Source organism: Amphiura filiformis, chromosome 9 (genome assembly GCF_039555335.1).
Source record: "Amphiura filiformis chromosome 9, Afil_fr2py, whole genome shotgun sequence".
NCBI lineage: Eukaryota > Metazoa > Echinodermata > Ophiuroidea > Amphilepidida > Amphiuridae > Amphiura > Amphiura filiformis.
This window is the reverse complement of record NC_092636.1, coordinates 56,099,188-56,117,095: the sequence shown is the minus strand read 5'-3', so window position 1 is coordinate 56,117,095 and position 17,908 is coordinate 56,099,188. Positions and strand designations below refer to the sequence as shown.

The window sequence follows — 17,908 nt, the reverse complement described above, 5'->3', positions numbered from 1 at the left end:
GGTGACCTCAGTTGACATTTGACCTTGTATGTGACCTTTGACCTCATGAAAATCTAATCAGGTCCGAGAACCTCTGGCCACGCAACTCCCCACCAAGTTACGTCACTGTACCCCATACGGATCTCCAGATAATCTGTTTACAAGGTATTTTGCTTATTACGCATATATTATGCAAATTAGGTACTTAATTACCATATTTTACGCTCAAAATCTAATCAGGTCGAGAACCTCTGGCCCCGCTACTCCTCACCAAGTTAGGTCACTGTACCCCATACGGATCTCCAGATAAGCTGTTCACAAGGGTTTTTGCTTGATACGCATCAAATACGCATAAATTATGCAAATTAGGTACTTAATTAGCATATTTTGCGCTGAAAATCTAATCAGGTCGAGACCATCTGGCCACGCTCCTCCCCACCAAGTTACGTCACTGTACCCCATACGGATCTCCAGATAAGCTGTTCACAAGGTTTTTTTTTGCTTGATACGCATCAAATACGCATAAATTATGCAAATTAGGTACTTAATTAGCATATTTTGCGCTGAAAATCTAATCAGGTCGAGAACATCTGGCCATGCTACTCCCCACCAAGTTACGTTACTGTACCCCATACGGATCTCCAGATAATCTGTTCACAAGGTATTTTGCTTATTACGCATAAATTATGCAAATTAGGTACTTAATTACCATATTTTGCGCTCAAAATCTAATCAGGTCGACACCCTTTGGTCATGCTACCCCTATAAAGTTTCATCATCATAGCACTTACGGTTCTCAAGATAACGCGTTCACAAGCTTTTTCCGAGCACACACGCACACACACCCCCCACACGGACACACACACACCATAGTGATTACTAAGTCTCTCCCTGAACATTCAGGCGAGACAACAAAGGACCTTCTAGAACATAAGATTGCCTTCCTTGCTGCTACAAAAAAATACTTAAGACAAAAACACTAAAGCATTTTATTTTGATTCAATAAAATATTTTATTTTCATGTTTATAAAAATACAAAGCAACATACCCAAATTAAAGTTGCATATTATTTCACACTAACTTACCTTTTCACTGCAAAACAGTTCAGCAGTGAAAATTAAAACTTGGACATGATTTGAGATGAAAGATAAAACACCTTGTACTGTTTAGCAAGATATTGTAACAGTATTAATTTTTAACTGTTCCAGTTTTGTGTTTTCTTAAGGGATCTAAAATAAGCGTTTATTGCGTTTCGACAGTATTTTTTGTGGGACATGAGAGCACCTCAGGCCTAGCAAATTGCATTCTGAATACTGAAGCATGTCTTTCTGATATCAAATAATTTTCATTTTTTGAAAATCACAATATAATACAAATTTTATGACAAATTATAAAAATTTGATATTTTTCAAATTTTTGATATATAACAGTCCTCGAAGTAAATTATATAAATCTAATGACATATTCTTAAAGTGTATGTACCAGGGAGGAAAAGCAGACGGTTAATTGAAAATTTTGACCTTTCATATTAAAGATATGGATTTTTTTCCCAAAAAGACCTAATTTTTATTGGTGTTTTGGGGAAAAAAATCCATATCTTCAATACTGAAAAGGTCAAAATTTTCAATTGATCGTCGACTTTTCATCCCACCTACATACACTTTAAGTATAAATCATCAGATTTATAAAGTTTACTTCAGAATGCAATTCGATATGTCTGATGTGCTCTAATGTCCCACAATAAATACTGTCCAAACGTTCATACCCCAGCCCTTAAATCAATCACAAAAATAATAAAAACTTTATGAAAATTTTCCACTATAGACGAATCCAAGTAGCCAAGTCATGGTCAGGATTTGGTCGGACATCTTTGGGTAGCCGCTAGCACCAACCTGGTGCTTTGAGCGTCAATTGTGCAAATAAAAGCCGCCTAACACCTAGAGAAGATGCAAGGACGAGGAGGGTTAATAGAATAATAGCTAATAATATATATAATGGAGATAATTCCGCAGGTAATCCCGTCGCATCTATTCATACATATAGCCCTTTTGTTCGCAAGTACATTAATGCATAGATACCGTGTGTATTAATCCGATTATTATGTCACTTCAACAGCGAATAGACCATGCTGTGTGTTTTGTCGAAGGGAACTGTATTGTGTTATTCTTTTGTCTGCCTGTGTTTTCGCGGAAGGTGTAAAACGGGTGATGGAATGCAGTTTAAAATTTCCGCCAAGGCCGAATCATTTCACATTTTGAGTGCATTGTAGCCGGCGGCTACCCAACTAAAGGCTGCTAGTCAGGTGTAGGAATGCGTGTATTTGGATTCGTCTATACAGTACCGGTACTTGAAATGGTGCAACAGATTTGAAGTTGTACATTTGATGAAGATTAAAATGAGATCTTAAGTATTAATCCTTTTGCTCTCCTTATATCAGGGTCAGAATTTGGCAACTCACAAAGATTCTCGTAAACAGATTTGCGTGAATCAAAGTTGATTCGCGCAAACTTTCATAGTTTGTAAGAATTGATTTGTAAGAATCAAATGATTCAAGTAAATTTATTCTGCAAGAATCAAGATTGATTCTCACACTGTAAAACTAAATTCTGACCTTGTTACGTCCCCTGTTAGGCTTACATTTGCAGGGTTAGATGTTTTTGCAGTGTGAGAATCAATTTTGATTCTTGCAAATTACTATTATGGGAATCACTTACCAAGTTATGTGTAGACTTTGACCATTTAAGAGAAACAATTTGATTATTTATGAGAATCAACTTTGATTCACATAAATCTGATGAGGATCTTGGAAAGAATCCATTTGTAGAGTTCATGCCAAATTCTAACGCCAATTTGGGCCGAAATGTTGGACAGGGTAACAGAAACAAAATCAAAAGCAATCATGGTATAATTATATTACCAGTATATATTGTACATTACTTACTTGTCGATTAATAAATATATTCCTTTCAGAACAGATCGGTTGTCACGTTTTTGTTTTTGAAAGTTTCCTAAGTCCTTTTTCAAAATCCATTCAATATCAGGGTGAGGTGGAGTATCACTTCTTTCTGTATCAAGTTTTTCAGTTGAGTTGACAGTACTTGAAATGCCAAGATTTACCATTACAAGGCACTGCCTATTTGTTCTGCATTTGCAACCAGTCAAGTGATGTGACACACCTTGTTGAGGACATGAGGTGCCTTGATTGTATTCAAAGATTACTGAATATGCTGTAATTTTCCTGTACAGAATTTTTTGCGATTTTGATTTTTTAGGAAATTGCACTTGTTGTTAATTTGAAATTATTATATAACTCTATACAAAATGTATATTTTCGTGTGTTGCTATTTTCACGCTTTCACACCAATTCGCGAAAATAAAACCCTTGCGAAAATAACAGTGTATACAGTAGTGTGAAGGTAACATCCAAGTGGGAATACCAGTACAATTGAATGACTAAATCACATGATATTCATTGTTTAGTACTTACATACACATCAAAGCAATGTACACTTTATACATCACAAAATGAATCCTAACTGTTGGAAATTTGAAAAAATAATTTCAGAAAGGCTATCTGTTTCTTCATTTTCAAATAATGAAGACATCGCTTGCAAAAATAGTATTTAAATGATTTTACATTTTACTAAATTAAATTACAACTGATGAAGTGTAAATGCCCTGAGTCTTGAACAGGTGTAATTGATTTACCCATAAACATGTATTGTGTTCATCTTCCAGTCCCATTTACTGATTGTAATGCTAAATTGTTTAGCTCACTTCATAACGAGAATACATTTGTAATATTTGTGCGTAATATTTGAATAATTGCCATCTCTTTGTCAATATATACAAGTATGTACAAGTAAAAACATTCCATAAAAAATCATACCACAGAAAAAAATAATTTGATGGTATGTTTGCAAGCAGTGTTGTAGCTACGCAAACTTTAGCTTCTGATGAAGTGAGAATTCATCCAGCACTAAAACCAGGTAGCATTTGCAGCTATTTTGAGGAAGAACATTTTTTGTAATAGTTTTTTGTGCTGTTAGTAATGCCTGATATTGCCAGCTGGGTAGCATGAGTAATGGTTTTATAAAATGGCATAGCTACAACCCTGTTGACAAAAGTAAAAGTTCATCATGTTGCTGTGGGAGGTAAACAAGACCGTCCGCTACTCCTCCTGCACAATAAATCTGTTGAATCCTGACTACAATTCCCTTATAATACTCCCTGACTACAAGTGTTATAAATACAAGTGTTATAAGTAATTTGAAGTTATTGCATTTAAATAATATAGTGTTGTTACGTGGCCTTCATTCATTTAGAAATTTGACCTGCTTCCGAGTTGAATAAAATTAAACTTACAGCCCCTATAATTTCCATATGACACCTGTCAAAGGCATTTCTGACCATCCCACAGCAAATGCCCCTGTCTAAAACGACAGGTTGACAGGTGGTTAGCTAAGACACATTTAATAAGATAGCAAGATGAGGTATGGTATTGTGAACACATCCATTACAAATATATACATTCTATCTGGCCCTTCTGTCATAATGATTTGAATGTAACAATCTACAGCATGACCCTTAATGCCACCAAGCAAAATGAGTTTCATGTTGACTCAAAATCAAATTATGATTTATAATTATTAGTACTTTTGTAGCTTAGTTTCACTGTAAAAGAGAACAGGTTTCTATCACCTTTAGTTTGAAAGTTATTCCAAGTTAAATTGTCATAAAAACAAAGGGATTTGATTACACGGGAAAAACTGACACATTTATTCCCATATCTGCAAACATTGTACTTGATCACATCATATACTTCTCCACATCCAAGTATACAGACTTTGGGTGGAAGACTAGCTTTGCAAGTTTGTTTAAGAATACATTCAGATACTATCATGAATTTGGAATATGAATTGCTTTTTCCTGTTTTCTCTTTTGATAGATAGCGTGTCTCGTCTCAAGTTGAGAGTAACGCCATGTTTGATCTGACAGTGGCAGCTTCGAATTGGTGCGTTTACGTGACTGCATCGCTAGCACATGGTCAAATCACCTTTCTATGCGTGTGTATATGCCCGAAGGTGCGATTCAAATCTGCAACTGCGAAATCCAGCATGGTGTTACTTGAGACAAGAACAGACTATAATGGGTGATAGTGGATACCATCAATGAATTTCATTGTCCGGATATTATTAAAATTCAAGATTTCTAACATTGGCCTGTTGAATCAGATTGTGTCACATATATATTTGGACCCCAATGGAAACAAGCTTCAATAGAGGCTTTCTTGGGTTATCCAGGGTTGTCAAAAACCCGAACAAATCAAATCAAATACTTGTTTAGATGTCAACACTACTATAAACAAATTATACATTCACCTATACATTCACCCAAATGCCATTTGAAAGAAGGAAATTTCAACACTTCTAGTATGATAAAATTGAACTGAATTGACAAATAGAGGGAAAGAAAACTTGTGGTGAGATGTAATCCAGGCAGTCTCAGTTTAGCATTAGCAAGTCATACCACTGAACTACACAGGGTCTACAGTGATGACCTTGAGAATTTTGATCTGGACTGGATGGATTTCTTGATCACAAGGGTCTTGTCATTATTAATATTTATAGACTTTACACCCTTAAAATACCTTACTGAATATTAATCTGTCATCTGTGTGTGTGTAAAATATTTGTCAACCTTTCACTCACTTCTCAAAATCAGTATGAATTCTGACCAATATTTTACTCACCTCTTTTAGACTTTTACAAGTTATTATAATGAAGAATAGCAGCTAAACCTAGCCAGTAACCTAGTTTAACTTACCAAAACCTGATTCAACTAACCAGACCCTGGTTTTAAAACTAACCAGACCCTGGTTCTTAGTTCATCAATAACTGGGTTAATATAACCCAAACCTAATTTACAGCACCAGTGATCCACTTGTTTTATGATGACCATTATTCCACTAACATCACCAGTAGTAACTTGATTATACCTCCTATCATCAGTACCATAGAAACTGAATCAAGAAACGGTTAACAAAGAAGACATCCTGGAGTTCATGTTGTGCGAAACCTGCTTTACTCCAACTTGCTCATAACCATCAGCAAACTCCGCATCATCCATCTCTTCCCCGACTTGAAATACAACTGGCCTCTTCTCTTCTATACTTGAACTGTCCTTGATTCTATTCCCAATATTGTAAAAGTATGGCATGAAGAGACTGAGATAAGACAACTGATCAGCTATAGCTGCACTCTTACTGTTCTGTACCATGTCCACATTATTGTCAGTTACTATTGTACTGAGTGCTGGCGCCGATGCTGATGTGTGTATAGATATAGCAGTTTTACTGCGCTTGATAGTACTTTGTTTCTTTGTACGTTTGGACATCACCTGTCGTTGTGATTGTTTTTGTGCGGCAATTTCTTTTTCCCGCAGCTGGATCAGTCTTATTCTTGCCTCCTTGCAGTCATTTTGACTGGCATATTGGTACAGTTCTTTGGCTTCTTGCAAGTTAACTGGCAGTCCTGTATGGGGAAGTGAAAAAGATATATATGATAAAATGAGTCGTTAATCCAATGTCGCCTTTTACACTACTATTAAAGCATCACATAATGGAGTCTGAGATGATACAAAACCAAGCAGCATACGCATATCACTGGGCACAGCTTCAAATTGTGAGGATTCACTCAATGCACTGGCATACACACACACCTGTTCAAAGATGCAGCATAGATGCCCACACAAACAACTGTCTCAAAGTGTTGGTGTCATTGACTTGCCAAGACAGTAGACAAGAAGTAGCATAAACCCCAACTCACCCCAGGTACATGAATCTCACTTTCTCATTAAGGTGGTACTGTGGTACTATTTGGAACTGCTGTGATTATCATAAAAGCATGCCATCTGACTCTTTATCAATCACAAAGCACTCTATAATGGACTCCCTGGTTGGAAACTAGTTTTACGTCATCAGCCCTAGATGATGATGACCATTCTCTTCTATACCGACCATTTTATCCATTTTCCCTGACAATGTAACCAAAATACCTAGGACATGCATTGACTTACACTCAAAATATTACAGGGCCCCAGTGAAATTTTGTTACCAAAATCAATTAAAACACATTCAATCAACATCAATTCTTCCTGTGATTTGGCATTACCTGCTGATATTTTTTTTTGAGTAGAAAATGTCACACAAATGTGGACCAATCTAACATTACAATCTCCAACCTGTTAAACATAATGTGTCAATTTTATAATTGAGTTTATACCCATAACAATTGATGAGGGCCTGTAGGTTTCAAGACCTATGGGCCTGAATGGCCTTTGTTGGCTTATTGCTAATACACTGCTTGTCATAATCTGCTGGGATATTTCTTACCTCCTAATCCTTCCTCGTAAAAAGTGCCCAAACTATACACAGCTGGTATGTATCCCATACTGGCTGACTGGTGGTAGTAACTAGCTGCTTTAGCTGTATTGGATTCAATCCCTAGCCCATACTGATAGCACACACCAAGATGAAACAATGCTTCCTTGTCCTGTTATGTTAGAAAAAAAATACAAGCTTATACTTTGTTCAACTTATAAAGTACCAACATTATTCAGTTTTTGTTCCTATGCATGTAAATTCACATAACCACGTGCCAGTCACACATTACACAAAGCGCAAGTAGAGTAGGTGCTCCACCCAACTTATGCACCCCAATCGCCCTGTTCTATATCAATCCATGTCATGCCATTGTTAAGTCCAACAAAGTATTCTACACTCAAATGTTTTGTGATCAAATTACAAGAAATTAAAATCAGATTCACTGTTAATTACAAAACTTAACACTGTAACCATGGAAATGCAATTTTTCAAAGTTTCAAATCCAAGTCAATACTCTACAATGTTAATTTGAAAAAATATATATATGAAAACAAAGCACTGTCATATCAAGTGACAACATACAGCTGCATCTTTTAGCACTAAACACCTTGATGCCACGATTAGTAAAATGTGACATGATCAAGGGGAATGTGTCACATGTCTACCCTGGTCGAAAATGAGTTTTTCACATGTTTCTAAAGAGGACACTTAGAGAGTTCAGAAACTGAAAACCCCATGTTGATACAACTTTTCTTTGCAAAGTTACATCAATTTATCAATCGCTGAAAACAATATAAAACAAAAGAATTTTAACACTTTCTTTGTTAATATCTCAAAATCAATATTAGCGACATCCGACTCATTTCCCTTGATCGTGTCACAAATATGAACAAATATGAACTAATTGCGCCTTCCTCCACCCATAAAATCTAAAAGTACTAAAATGAATGGAGGCAGTTTCACAACCCCACTTATGTTAATATGCTGCTCCATTTATTTTGCATTGTGTTGCCATTTGCTTTTATACCCATTTATGAGTTGCCTAATTGATGATGAAGTCCATACAACTTACATGTTTCTGGGCTGCTTGCTTCAACAAATCAACTGCTTTCTTAGTGTCTTGATGGGGATCTTGTAAATAATATGCACCGAGATACGTCTGGGCCTGAATATGTCAAATCAAGAACAAAATTTAGAAATATTCAAACTGTTCCCAAATGTGAATAATTTTGCAGTAGATACTGATATTAACATTCCTTTTTTGATTCTCATCAAAATGTTTCCCAATTTGTTAGGTCAGGCAAGATTTTAGAACAATTGCTGCACCCACTAGATTAAGAGCCTTTTGCAATCTCAAGAACAGCCATCTTATGTGGGCCTATTCAGCAATTTTTGGTACAAAATGTTTTGTCTAACTGCACAACTGACCGATCAACAATCATATATAGGCCTATTTCATCACAAAATATCATGTCTATTGCATAAACATGCAAATAACATGTCCGTAAAGTGCAAATTGCTATCAAGGTCTGCTTGTGTGATCAGAAAAAACAAAAGTAATCCTCCCTCCATATCAATGTCAGATTCTGTCTTTATCAGATTGCATTCACATCTGCCATTTGTCCATTTCATTAGCACATCTATTCTTGTTCCAAAAATTCAAAACTCTGAATTTTGATAAATTTATGTGTATGGTTCAGCAAATTACTGAATGATGAGTCCCTCTTCAATAGTGATGACCAATTGACTCTTCAGAAGTCACTGGTAGTGTAAATTCAGCATCAAACTGAAGGTGTTATAACACTCCACATTACATACCTGAGTTAAGCCTTGATTAGCTGCTGTGGTTATCAATTCTATTGCTTTCTGTGGGTTCAATTCTGCATCTCCTATGCCTACTAGGTAGAACACTCCCAAGTTATATTGCGACATGGCATGGCCTTGTGAAGCAGCTTCATTGTACAGCTCCACTGCCTGGTTGGAACAAACAATACCAGAAATATGTGTATCAGAATGATTATTTACACATGAGTTTAACTCACAGATATCATAATTTATTCCAACTGCCATTTGTGGCCATATCAGAATGGTGGGAGCTTAACCCTAACAGTATATACCATGTACTACAAAATACTACTTGATATATGCACCACTGTGCGTGCGTGCATCCCAGGTGATGTGATGATGCAATCACTCTAAGTGATATATAGGCACGCTTTCGCTGGCCAGGCAAGCGGAAGATGTGTAGCTAAGTGTCGCCGGCCTAGTGCTTGGTATGCGAGGGGTCTCGGGTTCGAATCCCACCCAGTGCAAACAACTTCTTTCTTTCTTTTCTCTCTTTATTCCTCCCTTCTTTCCCTTCCAGTCACCAAAAATCCCGTAAGCCGTTAGGGTTAGAAGGTAATGTCATGCCAGACCAATGTTCACAGGCCGAAGTACCCATACTCTTTTTCTTGGCGTTTGGGCCAGACTCCCCCAAATAAACTTGTGGGGTCTGCTACTCCTCCCACACAACAACAAAACTGCACCCAGTAATAGTACAAATCTCTACTGATGTAAGTGAAAAATTAGATAAAGGAAAACAAACAAATATTTATAGACTTTACCTTGGTAAAATTTTGATTTACACCCCTGCCTTGCTCATAGCACACTGCCATATTGAATTTTGCTTTGCTGTATCCCAGAAGACTCCCTTTCAAAAAATGCTGGGCAGCTATCGCTAGGTGTCCTTGCCTGGCCTTTTGTAAGCCTATCGCGTTGTGAGCCATGCCGATACTTTCATCTGAAACTGATCGTAACTTCTGACATGCTTCTTCTAGTTCTTCACTTGTTTCAAAATTCTGACAAATGTAATATGCAGAAAGATGTGATTAGTATGATGCCCCAGACTATGATTTATTTTCTGGAACAAGGGGTTCTCAATTTATGTTAGGGCCACAAGGGGCCAAATACATTTCAAATAATATGAAGAGCTTGTTTCCAAACCATGTTAAGTCCACAACCCAATGTTTCTCATTTACTTGTGCGATACAATCACAATTACTTTGACAAGTTTGACATTAGCAACAATGAGTTGTACCATCAACAAGCCATTATTTACCACAACAATGCTGCTAACAATATGCAGACTATTGTTCTCATTTGGAAAACATATGTTACTGTGCATCCATCCACTTGTTTGCTTTGTAATGGTACATCCAACTGAAATTACTATACCTATAGCACCACAATTCATTGCAATATCGCACATGTGTTTGTGGACTTAACATGGTTTGGAAACAAGTTCTTCATATGTCATGCTTGAGGGCCAGACACACCCCAGTTATTTATATCTTCTTTACATTTGAGAGATTTGGTCCACAGGTCACCTGTTGATAACACTTGCTCTGGAATATGGAATGGTATGAATGTTTTAATAATTGCTTTTTGTTATAGTCAACTTTGTTGTTCTTTTATTCAAGTCTTTGCTGGCTTTAAATGGTATATAAGTCTACATTAGGGTTGTTTGAAACTTTTTCTTGAGTTGACACTTTTGTTTGTTCATGGCATGGATAGATTAAGGGTGATAATACAATCCATTGTTTACATGCAAGTAGGTGCAAGGAATCTCTCCACTTTCCTAGGGTGCACGCTAATGAGAGGGCTCTGTCCAGTCAGGAATTTTAATAAGCCAGTCGGCAACTTATATCACAAAACCCTCCATCATTACCTTCTTTGCATCAAACTGGTGCTGTGATGTTGGCTTTGTCTTTCGTGGTTCTTCGGTAAGTTTTTCATCAACCACTTTCATTGACAAGGATGGCATATGACCTTCCAACATAGGCATAGCATGTGCAATAGATGTGAGCATAGCCTTGGGTCCATTACGACGTCTGTTGTTACTGTCAGAGTGGGTGAAAGTGGATAACCCACGGCACAGTTGGAGGCTGATGATGATGGCTGTTCCCTGCAAATTTAAACAATAATAGTTAGCTATTTTATTAGTTTCATATTTACAGACCTGTTTATGTGTTTTGTTTTGCCGTGGTTTCATTTCAAGTGACTGACAGGTGTCTTTATTTCTCATTTTTTTTAATTGCATTTTTTAATTCTCTGATTGGAAATATTGAAATGGCCATGTGCTGCAGGATTACACTTATGATCATGATGACCATCTTCTCCCGTAAATATATCATTGATAATGAGTATATTTTATTTATTTATTTAATCTTTCTTTAACCAGGGTAGCCCCTTCAGTAACTAGTACTGATCTCCAAGGGGGCCCTAGAGGGGGACGTTATGGACTAGTTTGTGATGAAAAGCTGTTTATGCCATTATCTCTGCCAGTACAGTGAATCATGTAGAGACTTCACAGATTCTATTGTGATGTTTAACAGTAAGTGGGTATCACAAATCAGCAAGTTTGTCACTACAATCCAAATGGATCCTTTTACAGTATAAAAAAACCCAGAATTAATTCCACCTGTTCTAACTTACCCATCCCACAGCTTCAAAATGGTTGTGTGTCCCTCTGAAGGAGTGCCAATAATCATGCTTCCTAGTACTTTTCCAATCATCTTGTTGTGTACTTCCCCTATGGTGACTATCTGTGATGCTACTTGTATGAATACTAGTAGCACATGAAAAAAGAAAGAACTAGACAATTAGAATCATCCAACCAATCAAAAGGTTAATACTAAAAACCTTTATCTAATGGTGCATGGGCTCCCTTGACACAACTAGAATTGTAAATTAAAAGTTCCCTGACGTAAAAATCCCACCAACAAACAAGGGCACAGACCCTTAATGCTTGTTGCCATTTCCAGAAGATGGAGAGCTCTATTTGTATGTAAAATTTACCATAAGGCAAAGGAGACCATGTGATCTATTAGGCAAACCTTTAAGGGTAGACGAGGTGTTGTTGGTCGAAGCAACTATAAAAATCGATTTTCAGTCTCTAGATCAATAAATTATTGGCAAATAACACATTGATGTTTTGCAAAAGTTCATTCTACAACCTATATAATTTGAAAACTTGCTTAATTTATTGTTGTTAATGAGTTATGTACATTTTACAAAAGTGTTGTTGTTTCAGCCCTCTTTACAACATAACTCAAGAACCACAGGACCTACAAAATTATTTATGTGATATTTGAATTCTTCTACACGCTCACAAGGAAATGAGCAATGTAATTTTTGCCAAAGCTCATTACCATTCGCAAGATGTTGTGAACTACCAAATCGCAACACTTTAAAATAGTGTATTACCTTAAGGTATTTCCGCATAACATAAAAGACATTTTGCACAGAGTCAGAAATTCGCAACCAAGTGCGAGAATCCTTTTGGATTCTCCCAGTGGTATCAACGAATTCTCGCCATATAACTTTGTATGATAAACTGAAATCCATTTAGATTCTTGCAATTTTGTTGTCGAGAATCTTTGCGAGAATGGAATCCTCGGATTCTCTCTGAATTTCTGACTCTGTTGTACCCTGCATATCATGATTAGTGTATAGGAATTATGCTTAGAATGAATGGAAATGGAAAATATGATCTTATTGATCTTCTTATCTTATCTTATCTTAAATGATCTTCCCTTCCCTGTTAAAACTAAAAAATAATAGTGAATTACCATTGTCCTGTGGGAGAAGTGATGGCTAGCCTGGTTTTTTTTGTGTGTGGCTCAGCTCTATTTTCCTTACATCAGACCCTACCAATTTAGTTATTTTTTCATACAGGGCAACACAACAATATTTTTTTTCTTGGTCTTATTAGCTCTAGTTTAGAGCCATGGCATTCTTACCAGTCAAGTATCCATAGCCAGTAATAACCAGCCTGAGCTAATTGATGATGCAGGTTTCACGCTGCAAGCTCACATAAGTTTGCAATTTGTATATCAGGAACAGAGGAAACTGGGCCTAAACTTATTTGCTAACTTACCTATTAAAACCATGGTTATGGATAATTAAAGATGTAGGCAGTAGTGAATTTTCATTATCCTGGTGGTTGCTTTGGGGAGTAGCTGCGGGAGTACGGTAATGACCAGCCTGTATCGTGTTCCGTAGGGCTACAATTCAAATAAAAGAGTTTGAAAAGGTAATTAGCATACATGGAAATAAATAAATAAATAAATAAATACATAAAATTAGTAAACAAAAAGTTTCAAAGAACATCCTAGAAATAAATAAATAAAAACAATATATATATACAGGTACCATAAGGTGGTACTACAGCCCTTGATAAATTTGGACTATTTTTGCATTTTTCTCAAAAAATAATAATGGTAACAAAAGGGCGAAAATAACCTTTAGAAGTACAAAAAACAACAACCCTGTAATACACGAGCACAGACTTTCAAAGTGGGGTCAGGTTTTTTCTGAAAGAAGTTAAATGACCCTAAAAATCACAGACAGCTTGAAAAAAAATTTAAAATTCTGAAAAATATTTGCAATATCATTTTTTCCAAAACATTTTTAGTCTGATTCAATCCACTTCAGTCAAAAACAGCTGATTTTACTTGTACATAAATACAGGTAAAGTAATAAATAATTTGTTGTTGTTGAGTGATTATCCCTAACACGTCGGTTAGGCCTATACAACAGTGTTGTTGTTGTTTTTTTATCACCGTAAGCATCATAGTATATAAGGTGCTTGACTCAGAAAGGTTGATGAACCTTGTGTATATTGTACATCTTGCACACATGTACATACCTCACAAGTTTTCTAGTCAGGTACATGTAGTAAACAGATCTGCTATCAATGGCACACAGATTAACCTATTGAAGGTGCACAGTGTAGTACTCTAAATACCAAGCAGCATGTATCACGGTCATACTTTTATGTTTACGTGTGTAAATTATAATTCAAGATTTCTTCAACCATACAATTATATTAAATAATAATAAAAATAAAACAATTTTGAAAATGAATTTGTAAGTTTCTCTGCATTAATCTCATTCTTTTCCTTCTTTGAATATATGCAAAGAGGTGAAGCATGGGGGTGGATTTTTTTTTTTCATTCCTTTTTCTGTTTACTGTTACCTAATATTTTTGCCAATATTGCAATATCAAAATTGAGCTGCACTTTAAGGTGGTACTTCACCCTTATAGACTTATGGTTCCAGAGATATGGTCATTTTAGTGTTGTTCATAACAATAAAAGGATGTTGAGTACTATTTTATTGGCTATATCACAAAATCAATATTCCCGACATCCGACTCATTTTGTTTGATCACGTATCACATCACATTTATGATAAGAGGTACAAATGTACAGCTAGAATGTATTTCATTTCTAAATATAAATGAACCACTTGTCTTGAATCAATGGAATTTCAGTGACGTAATTGGATTCTTTGCCCCTATAATATACATTATAACTTTTGTTACCAGTGTGCAGTTATTTTTTGAGAAAAATGCAAAATTAATCACAAAATTGATCAGGGGTTGTAGAATGTAGTTACTACCTTAAAAATAAAATTTGTGTTGTTTTATCCTTACTGTTTAGGGTGTGAAATTATTTTGCTTCACACAACCTTGTCTCCTGATTTTATTGATTAATTGCAGAATTGAATTTCTTTTCTATTTGGCATCAGGAATTTGCAGTGATGCCAACGCCGCGCCTTAGGCGCACAATTGGGCTACTTGGCGATCACTTGCCGCTACTCAAAAAAGCATGCCGCTACTTGTCTAAAATTGGGCTACTTTTGCCAGTCTCAGGCATGCACTAATTTGATGTATTTTCCTTTCAATTTAGCCGATTTATAAAGGTTTTGAGTCTTTGAAGCTCCAAATTGAAATTACAATGGGTTTTGTGACCATTTATTGATCGGTCAGTAACTTCCCAGTAAGTACCGGAAGTTTCAAAGTCAAGTGCTTTTCCGCCCAATTTGGTGTTTTATGTTCTAAATTCGGGTAAATCCGCCCAAATATCCGTATTAGGCGCTTTTTGAAGCTTAAAAATTGGGCTACTTGAGAATCCTTTACCGCGGCCTGGCGAGTCAATGCGCCGCGCCTTGACACTGAAAAGTTTTGGCAACACTGGGAATTTGCAAGGCCACAGTCATGGTATTCAATCAATACACTGTCACCAGGGTTGCCAAACCCGCGATTTCGGCGCCCAATTGGGCGATTTTCAACTTCCGTCCAGCGACAAAGAAAGTGCTCCAGCGATTTCGCGACATTTGAGCTACTTTGAAAATCTCACCAGCATGAAATTTATTAAATGTTGGGCGATTTGTGACAAAGCCGACTTCATAACTTATTTTTTGATCATGATTGCCAATTCTTTCAATGGTCATTAACAAAAGCACCAAACAACTAATTCAATAAGCAAAAGTTACAAAACACTCTGGTCAGTGTGCTTCCCATGACAATGCAATGGGACGCATAGGGAGGGGGGGCTGGTTAATCGCATCACATGTTGTTGCTAAAGACCACTTGAGCTGAGGGATTATCCTTAGAATATTCCCATCTAAATACTCACAAGTGGTTTAAGACGACTTAAGCAGCTTCTTAGTGTCAGCGGGGTGCCAAGTTTCTACTTCAACATAAGTTTTTTTTTTTCGTTGGCGGTTCTTTTGAAATAAAAATGTGTAGGCCTAAACACCTACCGCACATTTTCTTTTGAAACGGCATGATGATCAAAAGTATACCGGCCGTTTTGAATTTGATTAAAAATAGTACATGCTAATGTAGTAATCACTCAGCTGAAGGCAAATTTGTGTAGGCTTATCCACCCCTGGCATTTTTTAAAATAATTTTTGTTCGTTTGTTTATAATGTTTCAGCATTTCCCAACAATTAAAAAGATAGTGCAGAACCCCTTCAAAAGTCAACATTTTATTTGCCTTGCAGTTTATTTTTTTCTTACATTTTTGAAAATGTTTGTTAGTTTTCATTATTTCAATTTGCAGTTTAAACATTCTTTTTTTTTTCAATTTTGTTAGTTTATAATTTATTTCAATATTTCCACAAAATTCACAAATAAATTTTCCTTACAGTAGGCCTAGGCCTATAACAAAAAATCAGCTTTTGTTAGTTTTTTTTATAATTTATTTCAGCATTAAAAAATAGAAAGAAAGGGGTGTAGAACCCCCCTGAGGCGTCTTTTAATTTTTCTTTTAAACGTTTTTCATGTTTTGTTATTTTTTTTATCATTTATTTCAGCTTTTCCCAAAAATACCAAAATAAAGGGGGTGTAGAACCCCTCAAATCGACTTTAAATTTTTCTTCAGCTTTTTTTTGTTTTTTTTATTTTTTTTTCAGTTTTTGTTGTTTTTTAAGAATTTATTTCAGCATTTTCAAAAATTTCAAAATAAAACGGGGTGTATAACTCCCTCTAAATCGACTTTAAAAGTTTGTGCGATTTTTAGGCTATTTGGACGACATTTCACGGCTAATACCCGCGACTTGGGCTAAAAAGTTTTGGCAACCCTGACTGTCACTAGTCACTACATACATCACATGATCATAAAGTTTGTATTTTGATTCTGTCAATTACTTAAATGTCAGCAAGAAGTCAAGACTTCCCTGGTTTGACATTTAAGCTAGCCTACTTGTTTACTACAGCTGTTGATCATCAGATCATGTACGTATTTATGCCACGGTAAACATGACCCATTTTCTATCAACGATGTAAGCTTACACCTGCTGTGCATCATTGGCATTGCTGCATTGACTTTACGTGGCCTAAAATTGACCTCGCTTTGCATCAAAATTTACGAAGAAATAAGAAATGCATCTTACCTCTTGGAAAGCCCTGTAGTAGGCGGAACATGTTGTCTAATAAATGTCATGCGATCACCTCTTTTCATCAACAAAAAGTCGCCAAAACCATTGTTTTCTCACTCCGATCACAATCCTTCGATACTAAAAACACATCACAAAACCAGACAAAACCGGCGACTGAGAAATCACACACTTGTTTTTATCTGGTATAAGTCCTGTGTCTTTTTACATCATCTCTTGTCAGTCTGTAAAATATAATTTTATAGCACATAATATAATCGTCTTCTAGATAGTATGAGACATGACAACAAACTAGATACAATTGTGACCAACTAAAAGACTTTTAGGATAAGAAATAAAATCAGCATGACACGCATGCAAAGAAGCTCAGTAAAGTTTCACCATGTCACATGGTGTTAATTGCTATAAAAAGAAATGATGTAATCACAAGGAAAACCAGGGACTGCGCAATAATTATGAGCCCTGGGGCCAGTGGCGTAACCAGTGGGGGGGGGGGCAAGCTGCCCCCCGGACACAAAAAAACTGGGAAGAAGAGCAAAAAATTGGGAAGGGAAAAGGGGGGAAGGAGAGAAAAAGAGGAAAAAAAAAAGAGGGAAAAGAGAAAAGAGAAAAAAAAAAAAAAAAAGAGGGAAGAAAAAAGGGGAAGGGAGAAGAGAAAAGGGGAAGGGAGAAGAGAAAAGGGAAAGAAAGAGGGAAGAAGATCTATACTAGGGCCTACTTTCATTGTGAAATTTTGTACTCTGAACACTGGATTCTTCTAATAGGCCTATGCCAAAAACTATGAGCTTCAGGGGGCTCCGCCCCCTTGACCCCCGC

At 36.3% G+C, this 17,908-nt stretch overlaps 1 protein-coding gene across 1 annotated transcript; it reads right to left on the bottom strand.

Moving 5' to 3' along the window:
* Positions 1-3,255: 3,255 nt before the first annotated feature.
* LOC140161199 (uncharacterized) lies at positions 3,256-17,239 on the bottom strand. The gene is made up of 9 exons (XM_072184648.1): positions 17,090-17,239; positions 13,284-13,410; positions 11,840-11,972; positions 11,073-11,309; positions 9,970-10,203; positions 9,182-9,337; positions 8,436-8,528; positions 7,373-7,532; positions 3,256-6,512 (listed from the first exon to the last, which is right to left on the bottom strand). The coding sequence occupies exons 1-9, from the start codon at positions 17,118-17,120 to the stop codon at positions 6,007-6,009; spliced, it is 1,677 nt and encodes a 558-aa protein (XP_072040749.1). The 5' UTR covers positions 17,121-17,239; the 3' UTR covers positions 3,256-6,006.
* Between the last annotated feature and the right edge of the window lie 669 nt (positions 17,240-17,908).

What these genes read in the sequence shown, in the direction of transcription:
- LOC140161199 (XM_072184648.1), bottom strand. Translation starts at nt 17,120, where the DNA reads ATGTTCCGCCTACTACAGGGCTTTCCAAGAG. An exon ending in ATTTTGAAGCTGTGGGATGG is followed by an intron (nt 11,310 to 11,839) that starts GTAAGTTAGAAC and finishes TTAAATTTGCAG; the next exon opens with GGAACAGCCATCATCATCAG. An exon ending in TAAATCAAAATTTTACCAAG is followed by an intron (nt 9,338 to 9,969) that starts GTAAAGTCTATA and finishes TGTTCCAACCAG; the next exon opens with GCAGTGGAGCTGTACAATGA.